Below are 12,710 nucleotides of genomic sequence, written 5' to 3' on the forward strand. Positions count from 1 at the left end.
TAGAGCACTAGCCTTGAGCAGAAGAGCTGAGGGACAGCGCCCAGGCCCAGAGTTCAGGCCCACAACCAGACCCCCCCCCCACCCCCCTCAAAAAATAACACCATTGTCTAAAAAACAAGGATGAATATAGAATCTCAGAACCTAGATCCTGAGATCTCAGCCTCATGAGTAACTAGGATCATAGGCAAGAGTAACTGGCATCTGGCTCAAAAAAATTTTAAAGATATGGTATAAAACTAATTAAATCCACACTTGTGGATTACCCCAATCAGTATAAGGGGTTGTTGTTCAATTTCTGGCAGAAATGAATAAACAGTATGTATTTTGTGTGTGTTGGGAGGATACTGGGACTTGAACTCAAGGCCTCCTCACACTTGCTTGGCAAATGCTCTATGGCTTGAGTCAGACCTCTAGTCCAACAGTATGTATTTTGATCCCACTTGGATCTGAGTTCACTTGTAAGGTTTAGTTGAGTATCAACCATTATTTCTTTTTTTCCTTAGTATTCATGAGAAATGAAAAATAATATCCTTTTTCCTAAACTTGGCTTTCTGTTTGTGAGAAAGACGACTAGACCAGGAATACATTTGATGAGGAATAATGAAAACATTACATGTAGTTGTTTTACAACAAGGAAGAAATTTTGGTTCACAAGGTGGTATGCTGGACAGCCTGTCTGCTCCAGCAATAGTTCTCAAGATGTTCAGGTACAGGCCAGCCTCATTAAGATCATCTGGTGAACTTACTTACAAATTCTGTGTCAGTCAGTCCAAGGTGAAATATGAGAATTTGTGTGTGTGTGTGTGTGTGTGTGTGTGTGTATGCCAGCACTAGGGCTTGAACTCTAGGCCTGGTCACTGTCTCTCAAGACAAGTTCTCTTACCACTTGAGCCACAGCTTTACTTATAGCTTTTTGGGTTAATTGGAGATAGGCTCAGGGACTTTCTTCCAGGGCTGGCTTTGAGCATCAATCCTCAAGATCTTAGTCTCCTTGAGTAGTTAAAGGTTACAGGGGTAGCCTTGCACCAGTGGCTCACACCTATAATCCTAGCTGCTCAGGAGGCTGAGATCTGAGCATTGCTGTTCAAAGCCAGCTCGGGCAGGAAAGTCTATGAGACACTTTTCTCCAATAAACCACTCAGAAAACCAGAAGTGGTGCAGTGGCTCAAGTGGTAGAGTGCTAGCCTTGAGCTGAAGACAGCTCTCAGGTCCAGAGTTCAAGTCCCACAACCGACCAAAAAAAAAAGATTACAGTTGTGAGCCACTATTGCCTGGTGAGATTTTTTTTGTTTTTTGGTTTTTTTTTGTTCTTGTTTTTTCTTTTGTCAGTGCTAGGGATCAAATTAGAGGCCTCTTCTTGCATGCTAAGCAAGTACCCTACCTGAGCTACACCTCTAGTCCTGAGACTACATATTTTCTTAATGTTTTTGGTGTGTGTGTGTTACTGAGGATTGACGCTAGAGCCTTGCTAGGCAAGCCCTCTACCATTGGAACTAACACAGCCTCTGTGTGTGTGTGTGTGTGTGTGTGTGTGTGTGTACGTACGTGCGTGCGTGCATGTGAATGTGTGCACACTTTTTTTTTCCCCTGTCAGACATGGAGCTTGAACTCAGGACCTGGGTGCTGTCCCTGGGTTCTTTTGCTCAAGGCTACTGCTCTATCACTTTGAGCCACAGCACCACTTCCAGTTTTTTGGTGGTTAATTGGAGATAAGTATCTTACAGACTTTCCTGCTCTGGCTGGATTTGAACTGCAATTCTCAGATCTCAGCCTCCTGAGTAGCTAGGATTACAGGTATGAGCCATCAGCATCTACCTCAGCCTATTTGTTTTGAGATAAAACCTTGCTATATTGCTTACGCTAGCTGCAAACTTCAGGTGTTAGGATTATGGATGGATTTCACCATGCCTGGCTCCTAAGATTATACTTTTGAGAGATACCCCAGTGTCTCATTAACCTAATTATGGCCAGACCTTATTTTGGAATACTATGTAGCTACTGAAAAAAATTGAAGGGCCGGGAGTTGGTGGCTCATGCCTGTAATCTTAGCTATTCAGGAGGCTGAGATCTGAGGATCACGGTTCAAAGATAGCCCAGGCAGGAAAGTCCGTGAAACTCTTTATCTCCAGTTAACCACCAGAAAACTGGGAGTGGCACTGTGGCTCAGGTGGTAGAGTGCTCACCTTGAGCTGAAGAGCTGAGGGATAGTGCCCAGGCTCAGAGTATCCCCCGCCCCCACCAAAAAAAAAAAAAAAGAACTAAAAGGGCCTCCCAAATGATATTGTAATCCTCATCGCTAAAAAAGATTGCTGTTAGCTCGGAGCCCTGTGTTATACCCTGAATCTTCTCTGTCTGGAAGGAAGGAGTCTTGTCCCAGACATTCACTGTATCCATTCTCCCCTCTCACCCAGCCGCTGCTTTGATGGGAGCACCCCTGTTCATGCAGCAGCATTTTCAGGCAATCAATGGATACTCAGCAAACTGTTGGATGCAGGAGGTGACCTGAGACTTCATGACGAGAAGGGTCGAAATCCACAGACCTGGGCCTTGTCAGCAGGAAAGGATCGCAGCACCCCGGTAAGGATGGGGTTGATGCTCAGCTAGGCTGTCAGGATCTCTGAGAGCTGCAGTTTGTGGCAGTCTTCACTTTGGCATTGAATTCCCAGGGCCTGGGTAAAAGCAAATTAAACAGCAATAAAACCTTGGGCAAGTCTAGCCTTTCCACCCGTGTATTAAAAGGAGATTTTTTTTATCGTCTTTATGTAAGAGAAATCAACATTGTACATTTAACCCAGCTTAGTGGCCAGCTCTTTAGCCTTTACCTTTTCCAGCTTGGCAATTCAAGCCACAGATTTTGGACCCAGGACATTACCTCCTCAGTGAAAATGGATTTCATTCTATCTGTCATTGTAGTTGGTCCTGATAGCTCCACCACCTTAGGATCCTTTGTTCTCGTTGTCTCCTCCTCCTCCCCCCTCTTCTTCCTCTTTTTTTTTTTTTTTTTGTTGGTCTTGGGGCCTGAACTCGGGCCCTGGGTGCTGTCCTCAGCTCTTCAGCTCAAGGCTAGTGTTCAACCACTTGAGCCACAGTGCCACTTCTACTTTTCTGAGTGGTTTATTGGAGATAAGATTCTCATGGACTTTTCCTGCCTGGTCTCACCTTGAACCGAGATCCTCAGATCTCAGACTCCTGAGTAGATAGGATTACAGATATGAGCCATCAGCCCCAGCATTGTGTGTGTGTGTGTGTGTGTGTGTGTGTGTGTGTGTGTGTGTGTGTGTGTGTGTGTGTGTGTGTGTGTGTGTGTGTGTGTGTGTGTGTGTGTGTGTGTGTGATGTATATGTGTTCTGGTACCAGGGCTTGAACTCCAGGCCTCAAGTTCTTCCTTGCTTTCTTGCTCACACTGGCACTCTATACCACTTGAGCCATGCCTCTAGTCTGGCATTTTGCTGGATAATTGGAGATGGAGTCTCACAGACTTCTCTGCCCAGGCTGTCTTTGAACCCCAGTCCTCCAGGTCTCATCCTCCTTAGAAGGTATGATGACAGATGTGAACCACCAATGTCATTTCCATATGATGTGTTAATGAGGATTAAATAACATGACAAATATGAAACAAAAGAACATGTATTGTCCAATGTCTTTACATACTTAATGTACTTTCCTGCCTTTGATTCTGTTGCTCATTAGCTGTTGGGCCTTGGACAAAAAGTTTCACTTCCCCCTCCCTTAGCTTCTTCATGTATTGAAGGGAAGGAGTTAGAGGAAAGTATGGACAAATCCTATTCTTGAAAATAACATGTTATTAAAAAAATAATCTAAGATCTTCCTTTTCTAGACATTTCCCTGTTGGTAGCTCTTAGCTCCTTGGACTATTCACTTTTATCCTCAAGCCTCCATTCCTGTGGAAGGCTGTTGTGGCCAGCACTGACTTCTCTGCCGTGTATTGCAGATGGTAGAGTTCATGCAGCGCTGCACCTCACACATGCAGGCCATCATCCAGGGTTTCTCTTATGACTTCCTGAAAAAAATAGACTCCTCTCAGCGGCTCATCTGTAGCCCACCCTGGTTTGGAGGCCTCATGCAAGGGTGAGTACAGCTTTGGGTAGAGTGGGATGTTGTAGATTACCCTATTCCTCTTCACAGGAGCCCCATAACAAGGGCTCCCTTGGTCTCTTCCATACTGATACCCTCTAGCACTGGCCCATCCCAAAGAGTAGGCCTAGAAAGAGAAAACATGGCCTTAATAATGGATACCAGGTGCCCTCTCTCCTCCTCTGCCCAGAAAGTCTTGAGGAAATAATTTTGGGCTCCAGTGGGAGCTTCCCCCCAATGGTCAGCAGAAGAGGAGTTCTAAGAAGCCCAGCAGAAAACTTTTACCCAGAGCAACTGGATGGCTTCTTCTTTTCTTCTGAACTTGGAAAGAATGTTCTATTTTATATATTTATTTATTTTGGTCAGTTGTGGGGCCTGAACTCTGGGCCTGGGCGCTGTCCCCTCAGCTCTTGAGCTCAAGGCTAGTGCTCTACCACTTGAGCCACAGTGACACTTCTGGCTTTTTCTGCTTATGTGGTACTGAGGAATTGAACCCAGGGCCTCATGCTTGCAAGACAAGCACTCTACCACTGAGCCACCAAGAGTGTTCTATTTTTTTTGGTGGAGGTGGGGGGAGTTATAAAGCTTGCACTCAGGGCCTGGGCACTGTCCCTAAGCTTCTTTTGCTTAAGGTTAGCACTCTACCACTTGAGCCACAGCGCCACTTCCACCTTTTCTTGCTTTTGTAGAATCTCATGGAGGGGCTGGGAAGGTGGCTCAGTGGTAGAGCGCTTGCCTTGCATGCATGAGGCCCTGGGTTCGATTCCTCAGCACCACATAAGCAAAAAGGAAAAAAGCCGGAAGTGGCGCTGTGGCTCAAGTGGTAGAGCGCTAGCCTAGAGCTGAGGGACAGCGCCCAGGCCCAGAGTTCAGGACCACGACCGGGCCCCCCCCCCAAAAAAAAAATCTCATGGACTTTGTTTGCCTAAGCTGGGTTTGAATTGTGATCCTCAGATCTCACCCTTTTAAGAAGCTAGGATTATAGTTACGAGTCACTGGCACCCAGCTATAGCATATATTTTAAAATTATACTAGTCATTTTTACTTTTGGGTAAATGGAAGACTTAATGGATGCTGGAATACTTTTTTCTTTTTCTGTATCTAGTTCTATGATAGAGTCAAATTAGAAGGCTCATTTGGCTGCACATGTACTAACTGGAATACAGAGATTTCACGGTACCTGTACAAGGATGACATACAAAATGTGTGAAGCATTCTGTACTTTATAAATGTAGCTGCTAGTGAAAAGAAAGCAGAGACCATACCCTCAATGCTGATGATGTACTGCTTTGTGCAGGGACTGTCTCCTTGTTTCCACCATCTAGGGGTGCTATGGAGGTCCAGTGTCTTCAGTGTACCATCCCATAATAAAAGATACTGGACTTAAGAAAAAAAAAGCCAAATGGACATGGTTGTACATACCTGTAATCTCAGCACTGGGTAGGCTAAGGCAGGAGGAGCATGAGTGTAAGACCCTTGGCTACTGGCAAATTCCAAGCCAGCTTGGGCTACATCTCAAGAACAAAAACTAAAGACAAACTAAGTCAAATAGTACAGACCAAACCAGTTGTGTATTTTGAAAACATGGTTTAAAATTGTTCCTCTAAATACAAATGGTTTACTTTCATTTTTTTAAAACACTTCTAGAAGTCCTAATGGCTCCCCTAATCGACTGCTTAAAGCTGGAGCCGTTTCTGCTCAAAATATCTACAGTTTTGGCTTTGGGAAGGTAAGAGGTTGCTATCAACAGTTTTGCAGGACTCACTGGGTAGTCACCTGATCCCTTTGCGTAACTATGCTTCTATCCTTAGCAAAGCAGTGAAACCTTGGAGAGAAAGAGAGGAAGGGAAGAAGGGAAGAAAGAGGGAGGAATAATATCTAGTGCGTATAGTAGCTCCCTTATTTTTAGTGCTGGCAAGATTCTGGAGGTAGGGCTGGGATGTAGCTCAGTGGCAAAGCGCTTGCCTAGCAAGTGCAACGTCGTGGGTTCGATCCCCAGTACCAAAAAAGAAAAGACAAAAAAAATACAGTTAAAAAAGATTCTGGAGGTATTTTGCTTTTCCTCTTTTCTCCTCACAATTTGAGGCTGTGTTTTCGTTTTAGTTTTATCACACAGGGGGGACACAGCTGACTTACCTAGGATCTCTTCCGGTAATTGGAGAAAAGGAAGTGATTCAAGCTGACGATGAGCCCACCTTCTCTTTCTTCAGTGGCCCCTACATGGTGATGACCAAGTAAGCAAGAGCTGCCCAATGGAGGTAGCATATTTCCATGGAAAGAATGGGCTGCATGTGACTTCTTTAGGTGTGGATGGTTTCTCAAACACAAGGGAGTACTCAAGACCTTGTCTTCATCAGTGTTTCTCACTGTAGACATTTTTGGCCAGATGCCTTTGTGTTGAGGGCAGTCCTGTGCATTGTAGGATGTTTAGGCATGTCTGCCCACCATAGCCCTCAGTCGTGACTGTCTATACACACTGACAAATACCCTCTGGGGAGAAAATTGCCGCCCTAATAGACTATTCATTGAAGACTGAGAAGGTGGCTTAGTGGTACAGTTCTTGCCTTGCATGCATGAAGCCCTAGGTTCGGTTCCTTAGTACCACAGAAAAAGAGGGAAATGGTGCTGTGGCTGAAGCAGTGCTGTGGCTGAAGTGCTAGTCTTATAAGTAAAAGAAGCTCCGGGACAATACCTAGGCCCTGAGTTCAAGCCCCAGGAATGGAAAAAAAAGTGTCAGAGGAAGCTTAAGTTGTGATTGTCTTGCCTCTGCTACAGGAGAAAGGGTATTAAGGTCCCTGTAGAAAGTGACCCTGGAATTAGCTGGAGCTCCCATCAGCTAAATCCAGGAGAGATGACAGTAACAGGAAGTCAATATGACATTGCAAGTCACAAGGGTTGTGGCCAAAGTTTTTTGGTCCCTAGGATCTTGGTACTTCTTTCCTGTTTTGAAAAAACACTGTTCTGGTCTGGGAAGGTGGCTCAGTGGTAGAGTGCTTGCCTTGCATACATAAGGCCCCTGGGTTTGATTCCTGAGCACCACATAAGCAGAAAAAGCCAGAAATGGCTCTGTGGCTCAAGTGGTAGAGCGCTAGCCTTAAGCTGAAGAGCTGAGGGACAGCGCCCAGACCCAGAGTTCAGGCCCCATGACCGGACCCCCCCCCCCCCAAAAAAAAAGAAAAGAAAAGAAAAAGAAGAAACACTGTTCTAAAAGAGCTTCTGCCAGATTATAAGGTGTGGCTCCCTTTTTTTTCTGCCTATGCCATGAATTTATTATTTATTTATTGTTATTATTTTGATGCTGGTCCTGGGGCTTGAACTCAGGGCCTGGGCACTGTTCCTGAGCTTTGTGCGCAAGTCTAGTGCTCTACCACTTTGAACCACAACTCCATTTCTTCTCTTTTCTTTTCTTTTTTTTTTTTTCATTTTGTTGGTCATGGGGCTTGAACTTTGGGCCTGGGCGCTGTCTCTCAGTTATTCAGCTCAAGGCTACCACTCTACCACTTGAGCCATAGTGCCTCTTCTGGCCTTTTCTGTTTATGTGGTGCTGAGGAATTGAACCCAGGGCCTCATGCATGTGAGGCAAGCACTCTACCACTGAGCCACCTTCCCAGCCCTCCATTTCTGGTTTTTGAGTGGTTAATTGGAGATAAGAGTCTCACAGACTTTGCTGCCCAGGCTAGCTCTGAACTACAATCCTCAGATCTCATGTCTTGAGTAGCTAGAATTAGAGGTGTGTAAACCACTGATGCCCAGCTCTATGCCATGAGTTGTTGTGAGGTCCCTTCCATTCTGTCCTGTTGCTGCTACCTCTGTTCATGTCATCAGTGTTGTTGTTTTTTTGTTTTGTTTTGTTTTGTTTTGGTCCAGTCGTGGGCCTGAACTCTGGGCCTGGGCACTGTCCCTCAGCTCTTCAGCTCAAGGCTAGTGCTCTACCACTTGAGCCACAGTGCCACTTCCGGCTTTTTTTCCCTGCATATGTGGTGCTAGGGAATCGAACCCAGGGCCTCATGCATGCAAGGCAAGCACTCTACCACTGAGCCACCTTCCCAGACCAGAACAGTGTTTTTTACCCAGACTGCATCCTCACTGGTGTCTCATTCTCTAGACCATTGCTGCTTTACCTGTTCTATTTTTTTGTTTTGTTTGTTGGTTGTGGGGCTTGAACTCTGGACCTGGGCACTGTCCCTGAGCTCTTCAGCTCAAGGCAAGTGCTCTACCACTAGAGCCATAGAGCCACTTCTGGTTTTCTGATGTTTATTGGAGCTAAGAGTCTCACGGACTTTTCCCACCTGGCTGACTTTAAACTGCAATCCTCAAATCTCAGTCTCCTGAGTAGCTAGGATTACAGTTGTGAGCTATTCGCACAGGCTGCCTTCTCTATTCTTATACTACCCGTAGCATTGTCTTTCTACAACACAGTCCTGATCAAATCACTCCCTCCTTAAGTCCTCTTGTAACTTCTTGCCACCTCACCTAATTTCCCAAAGTGTTTTAGAATCTAGGGCTGGTGTGGGAAAGAGGATTCACACATCCCAAACATTGTTAGAGATTATGTGTTAACCCTACTGCTTTGGTCTGGATGGGAAGACTGGCTCCACCAAGCTGTGGCTATTTACCCCCTTGCCTTGCATTCTCTCCTGTTTTTGTAGCCTGATATGGAATGGGAGCAGAGTCACAGTAAAGGAGTTAAATCTCACTCACTCTCACTGCAGCAGGCTGAGGCTGGCAGACTTGTTGATTGCTGAGCAACAACATAGCAGGTAAGGAGGCCTAGTGACCAGGCCTATCACAGACCCAGATTCCTAGCTACACAGTGCTGTCTCTGGAACATGGAATACTACCTTCCCTGCCACCTGCGTCCCCCCCTCTCCTAGCCTTTCCTGGTTGTTAGAATTGGTTGGCTTGAATTCCAAAGGCTAAAAAAAAAGTTGAAGAGTATGATGTTAAGAGGCTCAATTTTTTTTAAAATCAATTATCTATATCTTATTTCTCTGGATGGTACAGACTTCAGGCCTGGATTTCCTGCCTGTAGCCCCTGAGGCCTGCCACATGTGGGGCTCTATGCTTATCTGGAGAGCATGTGAATTTTTGTTTTCATATAGATGAGCATTGTATGAAATTTAGATATCTAACAGCCAGGTTGCTACCCTTGTGAACATACCTATGGGCCTCAGTTCCTTAGTGTTTTGTGGTTACAGGGTTAGATCCTCCAACTTATTTTATTTTATTTTTATTTATTTATTTATTTTTTTGTCGGTCGTGGGGCTTGAACTCTGGGCCTGGGCGCTGTCCCTCAGCTCTTCAGCTCAAGGTTAGTGCTCTACCACTTGAGCTACAGTGCCACTTCCGGTTTTCTGGTGGTTTATTGGAGATAGGAGTCTCACGGTCTCTCCTGCCCGGGCTGGCTTTGAACCGTGATCCTCATATCTCAGCCTCCTGAGTAGCTAGGATTACAGGCGTGAGCCACCAGCGCCCGGCTTTTATTTTATTTTTTATTATTATGAAAATACCATACAGAGGAGTTACAAGATCCTTCAATTCCTTCTATCTCAGGCTCTTTATTTATGGTTGCACATTAGAGCAACCAAAGCCCTAAGGATGGACCCAGGCTCATTGAACTGAATAGATCAGTCAGCAAGAGGTATCTGCAGAGGCCAAATCCTTCCTTCCTGACTTCTAAGAAGTCAGATGAATAACTCATTGTTGCTAGAAGGATGTTGCCTTATTTCTAGGCAAGCTCTGCCACTGAGCTACATCTCAGGCCCCTGGCTGGTTACATTCTAAAAGAGTAAGAAGATGCTTTTTTTTTTGGGTGGTCATGGGGCTTGAACTCTAGGCCCAAACTCTTCAGCTCAAGGCTAGCACTCTACCACTTGAGCCACAGTGCCACTTCTGTCCTTTTCTGTTTATATGGTGCTGAGGAATTGAACCCAGGACCTCATGCATGTGAGGCAAGCACTCTACCACTGAGCCACCTTCCCAGTCCCAATGCATCTCTCTCTCCCTCTCTCTCTCTCTCCCTCCATCCCTCTCTCCCTTTCTCCTTCCTTCCTTCCTTCCTTCCCTCCCTCCTTACATCTCTCCCTTCCTCCCTCCCTCTCTTTCTTTCTCTCTCTTTCCCTTTCTCTTTTTATCTCTTTCTTTTTTTTTTTTGGTGCCAGTCCTAGGGCTTGTACTCAGGGCCTGGGCACTATCCCTGAGCTTTTGTGATAAAGGCTAGTGCTCTATCACTTGATCCACAGCTCTACTTTGAGTTTTTTTTAAGTGATTAATTGGAGATAAGAGTCTCAAGGATTTTTTTGTCTGGGCTGGCTTTGAACTGCAATATTCAGATCTCAACCTCCTGAGTAACTAGGATCATAAACATGAGCCACCAGTGCTCAGCTCTTTTTTTTTTTTTTTTTTTTTTTGGGTCCAGTTGTGGGGCCTGAACTCTGGGCCTGGGTGCTGTCCCTCAGCTCTTCAGCTCAAGGCTAGCACTCTACCACTTGAGCCACAGTGCCACTTCCGGCTTTTTTCTTATGTGGTGCTGAGGAATCGAACCCCAGGGCCTCAAGCATGCAAGGCAAGTGCTCTACCACTGAGCCACCTTCCCAGCCCCCAGTGCTCAACTCTTAAAAAATTGTTATTATTAAGGAGTTGTACAAAGAGGTTACAATTCTATAAAATGCATTTCTTCAAGCAGTAGTTGGGATCACAGTATAGCCGAGTGTCTTGTTCAGTGTTCTCAGCACAATTGCCATTGTTTCACTGATGACTAATTCCTCAGGGTCTGATCAGTGAGAGGCCAGTCTTCTATCCACAGAGAACTCCGTCTTTAATTCCATTCTGTTTTCTTAGAAAAATGTTGTGTGCAAGTGGTATTTGTTTAGAATGTGTTCAAAGGTTGTAGAAGAACACCTATGGTTTTATTATGTTTCCCTATCCATTCTGAAGCTTCTTTTCTTTTGCAGCAAGCTGCGACACCCTCATTTACTACAGCTGATGGCTGTATGCTTGTCCCAAGACCTGGAGAAGATCCGCCTTGTATATGAGCGTGTCACTGTTGGCACACTGTTCAGTGTCCTCCATGAACGAGTAAATGGATTTCCCTCTAGCTGCCACCCCTCCTTATCCCCATCCCCACCCCCGCCCATGGCCTCCTATGTCCATTCATACTTCCTATTTGTGCATTCATGGAAGATAAATATCTAAACCTTTGGACTTTATGGCCTAATTTAAGTGGCAATGTAATGTCTTCTCTAAAGGCTGATACACACATGCTCAGAACTTATGTGATTCTATTATTGTTTCTTCTTCCTTCTCTTCCTTTCTCCTTCCCTCCCTCTTTTTTTTTTTATTTTACTTTTTTTTTTTTTTTTTGGGTCCAGTCGTGGGGCCTGAACTCTGGACCTGGGCGCTGTCCCTCAGCTCTTCAGCTCAAGGCTAGCGCTCTACCACTTGAGCCACAGCACCACTTCCGGCTTTTTTCTTTTTTTTTTTTTTTTGGGTCCGGTCATGGGGCCTGAACTCTGGGCCTGGGTGCTGTCCCTTAGCTCTTCAGCTCAAGGCTAGCACTCTACCACTTGAGCCACAGCACCACTTCCGGTTTTTTTCTTTTTGCTTATGTGGTGCTGAGGAATCGAACCCAGGGCCTCATGCATGCAAGGCAAGCACTCTACCACTGAGCCACCTTCCCAGCCCCCCTCCCTCTTTTTTTAAGGCAGGATCTCAGAAAGGATGGATTTGTTCTCTTTATTTTTAATTAGTTTATTTTTGTCGGTCGTGGGGCTTAAACTCTGGGCCTGGGCACTGTCCCTCAGCTCTTCAGCTCAAGGCAAGTGCTCTACCACTTGAGCCACAGCGCCTCTTCTGGTTTTCTGGTGGTTTATTGGAGATAAGAGTCTCACAGACTTTCCTGCCCAGGCTGGTTTTGAAGTGTAATCCTCATATCTCAGCCCCCTGAGTAGGTAGGATTACAGATGTGAGCCATCAGCACCCAGCTGTTCTCTTATTCATTGGTGTCCTTTGAGCTTCCAAGTTCTCCCACAAACATGGATTTTAGATAGGAAGAAGCCAAGGAAAGTTTATTTGTGGAAGGAGGGGTGCATCTTTTGGCATTTTATGTTACACTCAGCCTGATGCACATACCAGCCTTTGAACATATTCTCCCCAGGTTTGGATCCATGGGTCCTGGATAGGTGGGACTTACAGGCCAGTTACTGAACCTCACTGAGTTTTAGGTTCCCGGTTGGTAAAATGGAATTCCTGCGCAATCAGGAAATTTTGCTCTTTGTCTCTGGCACTTTCTTTCTCACTTGCAGAGGTCCCAGTTCCCACTGCTGCACATGGAAGTGATTGTGCACTTACTGCTCCAGATTGCAGAGGCCCTGAGATACCTACATTCCTGGGGCTTTGTCCACCGCTCTCTCAGCTCCTATGCTGTCCATATAGTCTCCACAGGGGAAGCAAGGCTAACCAACTTGGAGTACATGATGGAAAGGTGGGTGCAGTCTTTAATGTGGCTTCCCCCTGAAGAGAATCTCACTTGAGGACCTTTGCTGTAAAGAGAATCTAATGTGGCAGGCCTCCTCATTGGTGAGTAGGAATTTGCATCACTAGTGGAAGAGATTTAC

General features: G+C 45.5%; 1 protein-coding gene across 2 annotated transcripts in view; it reads left to right on the top strand.

Moving 5' to 3' along the window:
• The window catches only part of Tex14 (testis expressed 14, intercellular bridge forming factor), an 89,616-nt gene that overhangs the window by 6,333 nt on the left and 70,573 nt on the right, over window positions 1–12,710 (top strand). For both annotated transcript variants that reach the window (XM_042693111.1, XM_042693121.1), the window contains exons 3-9: window positions 2,412–2,577; window positions 3,953–4,089; window positions 5,743–5,824; window positions 6,199–6,329; window positions 8,745–8,855; window positions 11,049–11,172; window positions 12,399–12,577. In XM_042693111.1, the coding sequence (XP_042549045.1) occupies window positions 2,412–2,577; window positions 3,953–4,089; window positions 5,743–5,824; window positions 6,199–6,329; window positions 8,745–8,855; window positions 11,049–11,172; window positions 12,399–12,577 (930 nt within the window). The remainder of the gene's footprint in view (window positions 1–2,411; window positions 2,578–3,952; window positions 4,090–5,742; window positions 5,825–6,198; window positions 6,330–8,744; window positions 8,856–11,048; window positions 11,173–12,398; window positions 12,578–12,710) is intronic.

Source organism: Dipodomys spectabilis, unplaced genomic scaffold, assembly GCF_019054845.1.
Source record: "Dipodomys spectabilis isolate Male_0828 unplaced genomic scaffold, ASM1905484v1 ptg000004l, whole genome shotgun sequence".
NCBI classification, from domain to species: Eukaryota; Metazoa; Chordata; class Mammalia; order Rodentia; family Heteromyidae; genus Dipodomys; species Dipodomys spectabilis.